Here is a 14,048-nt window from a genome sequence, read left to right on the forward strand (position 1 = left end):
TCGAAGCCAGGAGGGTGAGCAGGGGCATTGTCTAACACCAGCAGGCATTTCAGAGGGAGGTGCTTCTCTTCCAAGAATTTTTTCACTGTCGGGCCTAAAAACAGATTTACCCACTCCATGAACAAAAGCCTCGTTACCCAGGCTTTCGCATTAGCCCTTCACATCACTGGAAGCTTCTCCTTAAGCACTTTGTGGGCCTTGAAGGCTCAAGGAGTCTCGGAATGATAGACCAGCAGGGGCTTCACCTTGCAATCCCCACTGGCGTTGGAACAAAGTGCGAGCGTAAGCCTGTCTTTCATAGGCTTATGCCCGGGTAGCTTCTTATCTTCCTCCGTGATGTACGTCCGACGAGGCATTTTTTTCCAAAAAAAAGCCAGTCTCATCACAGTTGAAGACTTGCTGAGAACTGTAGCCTTCCTTGGTCATCATCTCGTCGAACGTCTTTTTAAAGGCTTCGGCCGCTTTCGTGTCCGAGCTGGCAGCCTCCCCATGCCGCACCACCGAATGGATGCCAGTCCGTTTATGGAATTTCTCGAACCACCCATGCGAAGCCTTGAAGTCTGGGGTTGGCGTTGATGTCCCTTCTCCTCCGTCGTCTTCGGCCTGGGCAATCAAATCGCCGAAAATAGCGCTGGCCTTGTGACAGATTGCCGTCTACGTTATCGTATCGCCAGCGATTTCTTTGTCTTTAACCCAAACAAGAAGAAGCCTTTCCATCTCGTCATGCACGTGGGTCCTCTTGCTGGACAAAATAGTGACGCCCTTGGAAGGTGTAGCTGCTTTGATGGCATCCTTCTGCTTAAGGATGGTGCTTATTGTCGACGGATTTCGGTTGTATTCCTTGGCAATCACACTCAATCGCATACCAGCCTCATACTTCTTGATAATCTCCATCTTTGTTTCCAAAGAGAGCATCCTCTTCTTTCCGTGAATTTCAAGTTTCTTGGGACCCATGACTATGTATACTGTATATACTGTACGTAATTTACGTATAAGTATGGAGTAAAGTTCTCACACAACACGATAAAGTATACTATACATGAAATCACTAATGAATTTACGTTAATAAACGAAATCGTTAGAACGAACGAATACCGCGTGCATACGATAAGGATGCTAGTACCGAGTGGCCGAGGCATGCCGCTACGTAGTAGATGTATGATGGGAAGAATGCTGACCAATAGGAGAGAAGGATCTCATGGCGGTGACTAGCATCAGGAACCAATGGGAGAGCAGGAGGATGGTGGCGAGTCTACTCAGTTGGCAGCGCACGAGTTTCAAAATTGTTATCGGTGGTCCGGGCGGATCTCGGACTTTACAGCAACAACCTTTTATATCTTGAGCAATTTTCGTATGAAGAGCCGTAAAATTTTTCGTATTAGCTTTCGTATCTCGAGTTTTTCGTAAGTTGAGCCTTTCGTATCTCGAGGTACCACTGTATTAGTCTAATCACTCTACGTTCTTTCACACATGGTAAAATTGCAGTCATACATACCTATATCAGCGCAGAAATCATCCGATCCAAACACTATTCCATCAAGTTCAAAAGGAGAATCTTTGGACAACTCAACCCCTCGTCGGCATATAGCCGGGAGGTCCAGAAGTGAAGAGGCTGACTCAGTGAATATTATAAGACGTACTTTCTCAGAAATGTTGGAGACTTTCACCACCGATTTTAATTTTTCTGCAAACTAAGGATACTTTCAGTGGTCTAATTTGTAAATACTAACCAAAACATTAACACTAAGCTACATATATAATTCTAAAGTATATGTAATTCTGATTATAACAACTACACTTTTTGCACACCAGTGAAATGAATCAACACATGTACAAAATGTGCAAATGATCCTTTTTGATGAGTGTGGGTTGGGGTGATGAAATCACCAATTACTCTTGTTGACAGTTCACCTCTCATTAGTAAAGAACAACTTAATTTTATGCACTTTTAATAACTGTATGCATACACGCATTCTTTGTGATCAGCACATGCAAATTTCTTTCCAATGATTAGAGCAACTTTTATGATAATAATGTATAATCATAATAACAATCTCTCTTCGCATATATTTGTCAAGATAAATGCCAAAACCCTACAAGAAGCAAATCAGTTATAAAAACCTATAAATACTACTAATATTAAAAGCAATATCTCATACATAAACAACACAAATGTTATCTCACCCATTCAAGATGCTGCGGTGATTCCACTTTCGGAAGATGAACAGTGCTGGGAAGGTGTGCAGCAGCTAAGATTTCTTTCATGTCATCCTCACAAAGACCACTGTCTACACTATTGAATCGTACAGAGCAGTCTTTGCCAGTGAAGTCAATTTCTTGAGAATGCAAAACCTGGTGAATCATGGATCTTGCTGCTTCCTAGTAAGACAAATACGTATTGTATTAATAAATAATTAATACAATTAGTTTTGGTTATGAGTACAGAATACATGATCAAATACCAGCTGTTTGTAATAAATTTTTTGTTTGTCACTTTTCATTGGAAAAAATCTATGGGTCTTTTAGCTAGACACCATCAAAAATCTAGCACAGGGTCTATATGCCAAATAGTATAAAAATCCCCTAAGTTTAAAAACAATCATGAATACAGGTCTCCTATTGGCTTCTTTTTCAACTTGAAGCAACTAGTACTCATCTGCTGCATAAGAGCAACAATCAAAAGCTTAAAAAAAAATTGTTATATGTATATAAAATGTATCTTAAATAAGCATTTCTTTACCAATCTAAATACATTTTATCACTATCATATTAGTTACAAAAAGCAACATAAATCAATTTACCTTCTTCGAGAGTGCAACACCATCTTCACAGTCCATAACTATGCAGTCAGCAGACAAGCTAGGAATTTTCTTCAGCTTCCTTTCATCACTTCCGGGGACATACAGGACAGCACGGCGTGGTATATAATGTTTGTCACCCCCTGCCTAAAAAAGAAGAAAAATAAGTTTACCATTATAAATGAGGATACAAAATTCCGTATGTAACGCAAATTAAGTTTCAATTTATATTCCTCTCAATCATTATCGTAATACATAATCTGTATAAACATGTATACGTATATTTAATTGTCATTTGATTGAAAAAGTACAATGAAATAGAAGATACTATCATCAAACTGAATGAACAAACTAACAGGCAAGTGCCCTCAGTCAAAGCTACTGCTCAGAGATATATTTCAGCTACTTCTCTTGTGTTATGAGTATATTTCACCACTGGTGCGAGTGCTGTTCATTTCATTTTGTTTTCTAAGTTGCTTGAATTTAATTGAACACAGAATTTAGGCCAGGCCAAGCACTGAAATGGAAATTGACATTTCACATTTGAAAGGTGTAACAAGAGGAAAACCTCACTGTTGCACCATTAATCAATTGTTAAGAGAGGGTGACAAACATGAGAATGGGAAACGAGGTACAGTAAAAGGAATGAAGAAGAAGAAGAAGCGTGCACTAGATAATTATTCAAATAAATAGTTAAACGACAGTATAAGGTCATGAATTGCATAAATTTTTTACATATTCATGATTATTAATTTGAAAATATTTGTTGTTGAAAAAGTAAATAGATTCCTGACTCAAATACTATCAACAGTTTTGCTGTGAACGGGACCTACGGTGTTGTTCGCGCTCTTCTATTGTTTATCAGTGTTGTCAATTGCTATGTGTTTATCCTCCAAACTGGGTATAAGACTTACACAAAACCGGGGAAATAAGTGAAATAAGTGTTGGGGAAATAAGTGAAATTAGTGTATCTATTTGTAGTATATATACATATTAGAGCAATTTTATCATCATTGCATTACTATGACAACTAGAATTCATGGAAACAGCTTGTAAATGCATTGGCGTATGTGTGAAGCTCCACTGTATTGGCAACGATGAGTCATTTTGCCGTCTGCTTGTATCTACTTTAGAAATATCTGTAATTTTTGGGGGTTAATTTGGTTGCAAAAAAGGGATAATAGAAATAAATTAAATAATCATTTTGAAGTAACAAAGTAAATTTAAACTAAATAATGAGTAAAAAAACAATTAAGAAAATAAAGCTTTGCACCTCATAAACCGTGTAGTCGTGTGCTGCCCGCAACTGTGTTTGTGGAGTGAGCACTTAGGAACCAGGAACCACAACGTAGTTCAAGTGCAATTTGGAGTGAATTAAGACCAAAACATGTATAATTACAATCAAATAAGCACTGTGGAGTTTCAGTTGTGATGGCAGTGAGGATAAAACCACCGATTACAGGGTAAAAATGAATTTCAGTTCAAACCATGACCCCGGGAATAACAAGTTTCATACTTCCACTAATATAGGCGACAAAATGTTTTATTGTGCTGATTAAAACTGCAATCTTGAGTAAGATCAATAAACATTACATAGGCTATATACGCTAAAATTGTTCAAATGAGTGCTGGGAAGGCTGGGAAAGATGGTGGATTGTCCATGATTAGACCGGCCAGCCTGACGATAGCCGCCATATTGGATTTAAAAACTGCCTTGAAAACATAATTTACGAAGAGCGTCACATGATTATTTTAGTTCGTATGGGGCTTTCATATATCACATTGTGTTGACGAAACTTCAATCTTTTGAATGGTATGCTTAAAGATGTAATTGTATTCTTGTTTTACCAATTAAATATCGAGTGAATAAGGCCTGGCCAGCGCGATGACGATGGATCGTCCGCGGTTGCTTACCTTACATTTGACGTCCCAATTCCTTGTGGCTTTCGTATTCGCGGGGACGAACGATGCGGAATGCTTATATAGAAATACCAAAAGCTTTTTTCAACTAAATTGAACTGTATGTTAGGTACCTAGCTAGTAGCTAGCTATACGTATACCTTGTACCTATAGGTAGGTAGTACCTAGTTTAGGACGACTTACGTGGAGTGCTGCAGTTGAAGACCAATTACGAGTACTCCTTGAATTGATAGGCGTCATAGCACACCTACTAAGACTCAGTAGGGCATGACTTCGTTTTAAATAAGACATTACGCGTGGAAATCTAAACTTTAATATCCTAATAATAATTTCTGTTGTATAGTCTGCAGCCGGTAATGGAGAAAGCCCTTGACCGGTCGCTTATTCTCCAATGTTTGTTTGTAAACATTAAATCCTGGGATCCATTCATCTTCTTGCTAGAATGGATTTAAAATACTGTATATTTATGAGAAAATAGTGTATTCTTAGGCAAATCTAAACAATGAATACAATAAATTACTATTATCATTTGCAAAACAAAGCAGAGTACAAGTTTATCATATTTTTTTCTTGCCATGCTCTACAGTACAAGCTGCAAAATATTATCTAAAAAAAGTGTTAGTGGTAAAGTATTCAGCACCGTAAACATTAAGTAGAATATTTAATTAATTGCAAAATATTAATCTACCGACGTGAAGGGGAATTGATAAATTTTTTCTACTCTATGAAAATAAGTAGGTAAATGGGTTTGTTTATTAGTTCATTTTCACTGGTCATTCTTGATCCTCATGCAGTCTTCATAAATAGAAATAAATAAAACTTATTTATATGTTTAATCATATCTATACATCTCATGTTCTTTTCTATTGGCAGGTGAGAGACCGGATGTTCACCCCAAACCTCCTTCTCCCTTTCACATCTTAATTATCTTAGGGCAAGGTCCCAATGCGAGCATGAGGGGGACTTAATCTAAATCAAAATTTGTTCCCCACCCATGGGTTCTTTTTCTTACTTACTTTCTGTGGGTCTAAAATAAATAATGGCACTGATCGAATTGCCTTATTCACTTGCAGTAGCAACCGGGTTATGTCATGTGTCTTATTTCTTCATGCATCTTTGTTGCATTTACTTCATTTCATCTTAAACGCAGTAGACCTAATTTAAAAAGTGCTTAAGCTAAAAGATCAAATCTACATATTCAGCATTGATGCTGATTCAGTTTGAAGACAAAAATGAAAAGTAAAATGCTAAGAGATATAGTAGAATGAAGAAGCTATAGATTTTACTTTATTTTTAAAATCCTATTTTTAATTAATTTGTTCTTTCTTGTCACTGTTTCAGAAGATGTCATTATATGGTGGGTAGCGTTTTCTTAATGTGAACGACAAAGGGACGGAATATAAATGTTTATATCTACACAAAGTTAGAAGAAGCACAAAGGAAAAGAATGAGTAGAAAGGCAAAAACGTCGGACTTAACCCTGAAAGACGCGATAGACCTTCGTCTTGAGGGAAAGGAGGTTATAAATCAGTTGGCAGGGAATTCCAGCAAGAACACAGAGATTCCAGACCTGTGCAGCCTGTGCTTTGCTGGTCACCACAGAGTGAATACGGCGTGCGGATAAAAACAGTGAGTTCGAGTCAATTAAGGCAGGACCATTTATCAAACAAATTACCTTTAATGCAGCAAGCCGAGGAGGGAGGAGATCAGGAGAAATATTAAGTTTTAGAAAGATACCTACTCCATGCGTGGAGGAATAAGGTCAACATAAAACGTTAACAGAATAACCGGGGTGACTCATTACTATGTATATCGTGGGGTGAATAAAAGTAATTATTTCGATACGATGGGCCTAATTCCTAGAGATAGTTATACTTCCTTTACGAAGTACCTCGATTCGTAGAGACAGTTTAACATTTAAGACCATATTATTTCTCAAAGACAATTTTGATGTAACCTTATCGCCTAAAATTTGATAGAATTAGAGGTTGAAATGTAATATTATAAAAACTCGACAAATTAGATGAGAGATTACTGTAGATAGAGGAACGGGTGGAACATACCTTGGAGGCAGTGAACATTGCAAACACTCGGATTTAGCAGTCATTGCTGTTTTAGTTTCCACAAGTTTTTCTTGATCGATACACTCAATCTATAAAGAAGCACTTTTAGTAATAATCAACAGCTGCCAAAACTGACTTGATGAATGAATAATGTGAATTTTCTCTTTAAAATGAAGGTAGCTGGCAACTCAGTTGCCGTAAGATTTGTCTGTTTCCCGCTCAATTGTTTCAACCTTCAACGTCGATGACAGTCAGATTGCGTTGCATATGAACCTTACAGCGTTTTTATTTATAAATGTGAATACGTGCGTTTAATAGCGGGGCTGGAAACATTCAGAGAAATATGAACATCTGCGTTGTAAGTACAACATGTGCCCTTTAATTACGATAATGTTACAGAGGTTTGGGCTTAATTAAGCTCTAACATTGTGGCATTTAAAGTCTGCATTGACAACTACCTATGGCGTTGTGTTTATTGCTTGCTTGGAGATCTCAGTGACTAAACGGCTTACGAACTCTGCTGTTTTAACTGCGTATACTAGTAGTCTAGTTCTATATCCAAGAATGAGGCGTCCAGGCATGATACAATAGGTATATATTATGTACTAGGTATAGCCAGTCTGCCAAGGTTGTCATAATGTAGATACTACTAAAACTTATGACGAGTCGGATCAGGCTACGTTGATAAAAAAAAGTTCACTTACAGCTGAATTATTCTAGTATGCTAGTCATTGTTGAAAGTAGAAAGTATATTTAAGGAGAATGTGAATAATAGTGTTACTCCTGGAAATGTGGTTTATTTAATTCCCATGAATTTCGTGAAGGTTAGCAAAGCCTACTATTGTTAAGACTCGGCCAAGCATTTTCAGGTTGTAGCGTTAGGCCTACAACCGAATATCTTATTGTAGTTAACTTGATATCGGCTGAATACAAACGTTGTGTTGCAAAAATGTGTTATTTTAGCTGAAGTGGAGTTTTACTGTTAGAACCCTAATTATTGTTCTCCGTAGTACAGTTAAGACCGAAAAAAGACATTGATGTCTTCCCGTCCGTCACAATGTCACACCGGTTTCCCCTTGAATTTGTGTGATAATGATTTTAAATTCGGTGATTTGCGTCACACAGAACGCATGTCACCAGACCTCGGAAGAGTTGTAAGATGGGAAAATTAGTATTATTATATTTTTTTTTTATTGTTGTTGGGGACTCCTGTTAGGCAACGACTTTACCTTTGGGCTTTGGGTGGTGAGCAGATGTTTCAGGTTTAAAAATCTTGTGATGTGGCGACGATCGTGCCACCCGGTTTAAAAATAATATTTTTCGGATTTTTTGTATTTTGTATAATGAATGATGTATGGGTACAGTATGAAGTGATTTTAATGATATTTTGCATGAAGGTTTAAATTTGTGCTAATTCGTGTTTTTATTATATTGATTTTTACTATTTAGGTAGTAGCCTACAGGGTACTTGATTTTAAAGTGATTTTAGTTACGTGATCACACGTAACCAGATCTGAGATTCGAAAATATATTTACTTTTTATTCAGCCATCATAGTACGTTTTATTTTGAATGTTTGTATCCAAGCCTGCTCGATTTTAAAGTGAAGATTCACACAAGAAAATCATTTCTGGAATAAATTCCGGATTTTATTTTGTTGCGTGTAAAAGAACTGGTAAATTGTCCTTTGTCTACCGTTTAGTGATATGGATTATATTGTGGTCATAACTTGTACTTAACATCATATTACACGAGTTACAAGATGGTTCGGGGTTGATTCTTTTGAGATAATAAGGTTTATATAAAAACCAAATTGTACAGTATATAGAGATTTTGAGATTTACCTTTCTTGCAGATAATTATTAGGTGGTATTAAATAACGTTGCTGACATGCATTGTGGATATCATGCGAAAATGATAGATGTTAGTGGTGCGGTTGCAGCGGGGGAAGGGATTGTTGGGGGGGGGGGGGGGGGCGAGTTTGTGGGGCTGTTGACGGCAGGATCCGGAGGTTTAAACGTGAGAGCGGAGAAGGTGGCATTTAATCAACTCAGTGGGAATGTGTGCAAGTCAATCAGGTATTAATGAAGGAATGTAAATACAAGGAGAACCATAAATGCTCAGATAGAACTTAGAAGAAAAGACGTATCAATGGACAAAGTATTTTTTAAAAAATTTTGAACTGACAGGACAAAAATGTAAGTTCTGTTGAGGTAGTTAGGAGGGAAGATAAAAAGGCTGAAGAACTGGAAGGCCACAAGAGTTAGCGGATGCTGGTGTATTTTAGTGACAGTGGTTCGTAAAGTATTTCAGAATGAGGAAACTTCCAGGAGAATGGGAGAGTTGTTATTTATTTACTTATTTATTTATTTTTTAGGGAAGGAATGAACATGAATGTGATCGTGTCGGGAATGATTCACTTGGGAAAGTGAATAATGAAGTTTTGATTGAAGCGGCACATCAGAAGGACTGATAGGGAAAAGTTAGTGTGTGCATACATCAAGTTGTGTGAGGGGTTGGAAAGTTAGTGAGTAAATTGAAGAAACTATATAGTGTATGACACACCCAGTGACCCAGATTACATTTCTGTGATTTTAAAGTTGTTCATTATGGTGAAGAAGGTAATTCGTTGAAAGTGATGAGAAGTATACTTATGATGAGTGTGCTAGAATATCTCAACAAGAGAAAGTGTCCCTTACGGGTGTAGTACCGTCAGTGAACCTCATTCGGTGCAATATAGGCATTACTTGAGGTTCTTTGCAGCGTGCCTTCGGCCCCTAGCTGCGACCCCTTTTGTTTCTTTTACTGTACCTCCTTTCACATTCTCTTTCTTCCATCTTACTTTCCACCCTCTCCAAACAATTTATACATATTGTAACTGCGAGGTTTTCTTCCAATTACACCTTTCAAACCTTTTCTGGTTCCTCGTTGGACGAGTGGTTTTCGCGCTCGACTACCAATCCGGTGGTCCGAAGTTTGATTCTCGGCGTGGTCAACGTGGAACCTATTTCTGGTGACAGAAATTCATTTCTCGATATAATGTGGTTCGAATCCCACAATAAGCTGTAGGTCCCGTTGCTAGGTGACGAATTGGTTCCTAGCCACGTAAAATATATCTAATCCTTCGGGCCAGCCCTTAAAGGAGAGCTGTTCATCAGATCAGTGGTCTGGTTAAACTAAGATATACCTAACTTTTTTCAAACCTTTTCTGTATTTCCGTTTCGTGGATGAAGGACCTCATAGTTCCAAGTGCTTGGCTTTTGGCCAAAGTTCTGTACATTCAGTTAAAAGGTTTGCTAGGCTAAAAGATGGATCACGTTAGTTTGAGGTGAATTAGTTATGGAGAGAGAATAAATGGTGATAAGTCTGTGGAAAATGTGGTGAAGTTTGAAGTTCTGCTAGGAGGGAGGAAAGAGCTGGCATCCTTCGATTGCTGCATCGGATGCTTATCTTCGATTCAGCAGTAGATGTATAAATATGCCAATGGCTGTTGACTAGTGTTCTATGGAACCATCCCATATCATTTGATATGGTTTATTGGTTAAAGAAAGATATTGTGTGTGTGTGAGAGAGAGAGAATCTTCGTTAGTTCAAATTCCAAGTATTCGAGAACAGTTGCATTGAAAAATGTGTACCATCCCGGGGCAGTAGAGTATCCTGCCAAGTGGAAATACTGTGAACTATAGTTAAAAAGAAAAAACGGCTTTGATTTAACGAATGAAATAGGCGGACGAAATGAAAGAGGGTATATTGAAGTAAAGATAAGTCCCCCATTTACAGTGAATGTGTCCATTTTCTTCCTGTCGTTTTCTTTTTATGTACATTTCTCTCATGACATTCATGTGAAGTGTGTATTTGCTTGTGGCAGAATTAAGTGAAATTAAAGGTTATTTTTTCATATAACTCAAATGCAACAGGAAACGCAATGAAAATTTTTTAATTCTTGACATATGATGAATCATGTCAGTTCTAGTATATATGTGAATTCAACATATGTGCATACCTAGGAGCTGAGGAAGTATTACATACATATACACTATGTTAAACAATCATTAAGGAAGGCAAATGCAGAAAAAATGATAAATGATAGATCCCAGAATTGAAGATACAAATAGAAAGATCCTGTGTGAAGTGAATTAAGTTCTTGGACGATGGAGTAATTGGAAGAATGAATGCATAAGACATAAGTTGAGCTGAGTTATGCAGGAATGAATTATGCATGTTTGAGTGGAAGTGGACTACAGGTGATCAATGCACCCGAAAGAATACGTGTAGATCTCGAGATCCTTTGCATTGTTTATGTGGCGTAAGAAGAATTGAATTAACAAGAAATGTGGAGATACTTTGTAGAACAAGTAAAAAATGCTCCAAGGTTTCTTCGGCGTAATCGAGTTTTTCGTACAGCGTATAATGCTGTATGAAACTCAGTCACGGCCCGGTGGTGGCTTGTGTTGATGGCGGTACCAGACGCACGATCATGGCTAACTTTCAACCTTAAAATAAAAAAAAAATATAAAAAAACTACTGAGGCTAGAGGGCTGCAATTTGGTATGCTTGATGATTGGAGGATGATCAACATACCAATTTGAAGCCCTCTAGCCTTGGTAGTTTTTAAGATCTGAGTTAATATCTTATTAGTGCAAGAATATGAACGAGATACATAAGCGAATAGTGCCGTGTCCAGGTTTGACACACTGCTCTGTATAGGTGTATGAAGCAACTAATGTTATGGAAGATGCACATAGAGAGTGACTGTTGTGTTGTATTTTCTTGGGAGCCATCCCCTTTCAAGGGAAATCCTACAGCAGACTTGAAATAGGATGGGAATGGAAAAAATAGGATGGACATATAAGTAGTAGGTGAATTAAACATAAAACTCTGATTTCTATCGGACAGTTTATGACGGTTAAGATATACGTATTGCATTTTCCTGCTGAATCTGATTTATTATGGTCAGGTTAGTGGGTATGGGGTCTTTTAATTAATTCGAAATCCCTCAAAATGCTGTCATATGCGTGTGTAAGCAGTTGTTTCTTGATGTTCATACAATAATATAATTTTATTTCATTTTTTTATTATCTTGTATCAAGACCTGCTCATGGCTGTAATGTTTTCTACATATTCGGGTTTCTTTTATTTGTCGTCTTACCTGATTGATGACCTTCAACATCTTATTGTGCTTGCTTTAGACCTCACCTTCGTAATGAATGGATTGATTTGCGTATAAATTATTAGCTTCGCCTCCACATGTACACACTTTTCACCTTGGTGCGAGACAAACTCCCTCCTGTCTAAATGTTGTTTTTTTGTGTATTTCGGGAAACAATAACCTATGTTGGTGCACCGATAGCCTTTCAGGCGTATCGTGGCCTTCAATGTTTTTGTACGATTCAATTCCTTTCACTATTGTTCCAGGTTCATATAAACCAGTCGGTTATACATGTGGGACTGACTTGCTCTGACGTTTATAAGTTTCATTCCTTTCTGAATAAAATCGTGTTTGTTATTTAATGCATATGGTTAAAGAATATAGCAGTAGTCTATTTCTTGGTTTGTGGCAGGATGAGAAATCATAGTCATTTGAGAAGGTGATGGAAGGAACTAGGGTGTTCCAGCGTAATGGGAAGAGAATCGTTCATAGTGGCGAAAAAGAGAGTTTAACAAAGTTTCCTTTATGGAAGTGAAGTCTGTATCAGATATGAATGAAGTAGAAAATTTTGAAGCTGCCAAGATGAATAACTTGACATAGTACATATGTAGTAAGTAGAGCTGAAAGGATGAGAAATGGAGGGATACATAAAAGTGATAAAAAGGTTGGCAAAGGTGAAAAGATAATATTGGGATGTTTTCAGCTGGTCTGCTCATATTGAGAGAATGGAGTATAAGTTGGTGAAGAGACAGCAATTGAAAGGAGTGAAAAAGGGGAATTATAACCAATGTGTATATGGTCACCACACTGCTGATGAGTCGTTATGGAAGTATATACAAAGGCTGCTTGTTTTGGAAGTTTTCTGAATGTATCAGTGACTATTGTTTTGTTTTTTCAGAGGAGCCAACCCCTACGATACCAAACTGGTTTAACCAGACCATTTTTGTTTAGGGGGAAAACAAATAAAAAGACTTCAACATTGATACCTTTTATTCGACAGTCTCTTCTCTTTAAAAAGATCACACACCAGCATTCCTATTCATTTCTTCAAGCACTTGTTCTTAAGGCTTCCAGCAAACGTTCGCGTGGTAACGTTTTGTAGTTTCAGCTGACAGTTGAAGCTGCAAAACGTTGGAGAAAAGTTGTAACGAACCCTGGCTTTCTCTGATACGTGTTGGAAGTATGGTACGGTTATGTGTAAGTGTACATGTAATTGATGTTGTTTATACATGCCTATAACTATGTATATATATATATATATATATATATCTATATATAGATATATATATATATATATATATACACACACACACAAGCTGCATTATACCATCAAATGTATACAATTAAGCAATGTCTTATGTAAAGTTTTATCGTCGACTCATCAAGCATGTAAGAAACTGGGGACTTCCAGTCTGGCTATGTTGACAGTGTGTTTTCTGATGCGTGTACTAACATATCGTATTGAAAGTAACGTTTATAAATGCAGTTGTTGACATGTGTGCATACAAATATAAACTAAATGTTATTGTATTATATATTTATCAATGTTAGCACTGGGTATATATATATATATATATATATATATATATATAATATATATATATATTATATATATGTGTGTGTGTGTGTGTGTATATATATATATAATATATATATATATATATATATAGATATATATATATAATAATATATAATGTATGTATATATGTATATTTATTATATATATAATATATATGTAAACATTTGTGGAATTATATGTATATGGACATAATTACAGTGTTCGTGCACTGTTGTTGTTGTTCACTTACATGCATTACTTCCTTTGGTTTAATTTCTGGACCTGCATGTGATCATTAACCTTTTGCAGTCGGGGTTTCCATTCTTTCAAGGCTTTCATTCATTATGGTTTTGTTTACAGCGGGTGGTTAATGAATGATTAATTATATATATATATATATATATATTATATATATATTATATATATATATATATATATATATATATATTATATATATATATATATATATATATATATTATATAAACTATTATTATTTTCCACCTTACAGGTTAATGATTACTCGCAGGTTCACCATATTGCACCAAAGACGTTTTGCTTCT

General features: G+C 36.6%; 2 protein-coding genes and 1 long non-coding RNA gene across 7 annotated transcripts in view; 1 reads left to right on the forward strand and 2 right to left on the reverse strand.

The window, feature by feature from the left end:
- Positions 1 to 5,109, reverse strand: part of LOC135203602 (citramalyl-CoA lyase, mitochondrial-like) — a 44,228-nt gene extending 39,119 nt beyond the window's left edge. For 4 of the 5 annotated variants that reach the window (XR_010311971.1, XR_010311970.1, XM_064233408.1 and 1 more), the window contains exons 1-4: positions 4,902 to 5,109; positions 2,802 to 2,945; positions 2,185 to 2,379; positions 1,496 to 1,691 (exon numbers count right to left, since the gene is read on the reverse strand). Coding sequence is in view for 2 of the 5 variants with exons in the window: in XM_064233408.1 (XP_064089478.1) it covers positions 1,496 to 1,691; positions 2,185 to 2,379; positions 2,802 to 2,945; positions 4,902 to 5,009 (643 nt within the window). In the remaining 3 variants the exon portion in view is untranslated. Of the gene's footprint in view, positions 1 to 1,495; positions 1,692 to 2,184; positions 2,380 to 2,801; positions 2,946 to 4,897 lie in introns of all 5 variants that reach the window. The other variant, XR_010311972.1, reaches the window with a different exon arrangement.
- Positions 5,110 to 7,118: 2,009 nt separating this feature from the next.
- LOC135203605 (uncharacterized) overlaps positions 7,119 to 14,048 on the forward strand; it is a 366,497-nt gene continuing 359,567 nt past the window's right edge. The window contains exon 1 of the mRNA XM_064233423.1: positions 7,119 to 7,139. The gene's annotated coding sequence lies outside the window, so the exon portion shown is untranslated. The remainder of the gene's footprint in view (positions 7,140 to 14,048) is intronic.
- Positions 12,902 to 13,515, reverse strand: LOC135203323 (uncharacterized). Its single transcript, XR_010311926.1, has 2 exons — positions 13,233 to 13,515; positions 12,902 to 13,198 (listed from the first exon to the last, which is right to left on the reverse strand). It is a non-coding gene; the product is annotated as an uncharacterized LOC135203323 (long non-coding RNA).

Source organism: Macrobrachium nipponense, chromosome 36, assembly GCF_015104395.2.
Source record: "Macrobrachium nipponense isolate FS-2020 chromosome 36, ASM1510439v2, whole genome shotgun sequence".
In the NCBI taxonomy this organism is placed as follows: Eukaryota; Metazoa; Arthropoda; class Malacostraca; order Decapoda; family Palaemonidae; genus Macrobrachium; species Macrobrachium nipponense.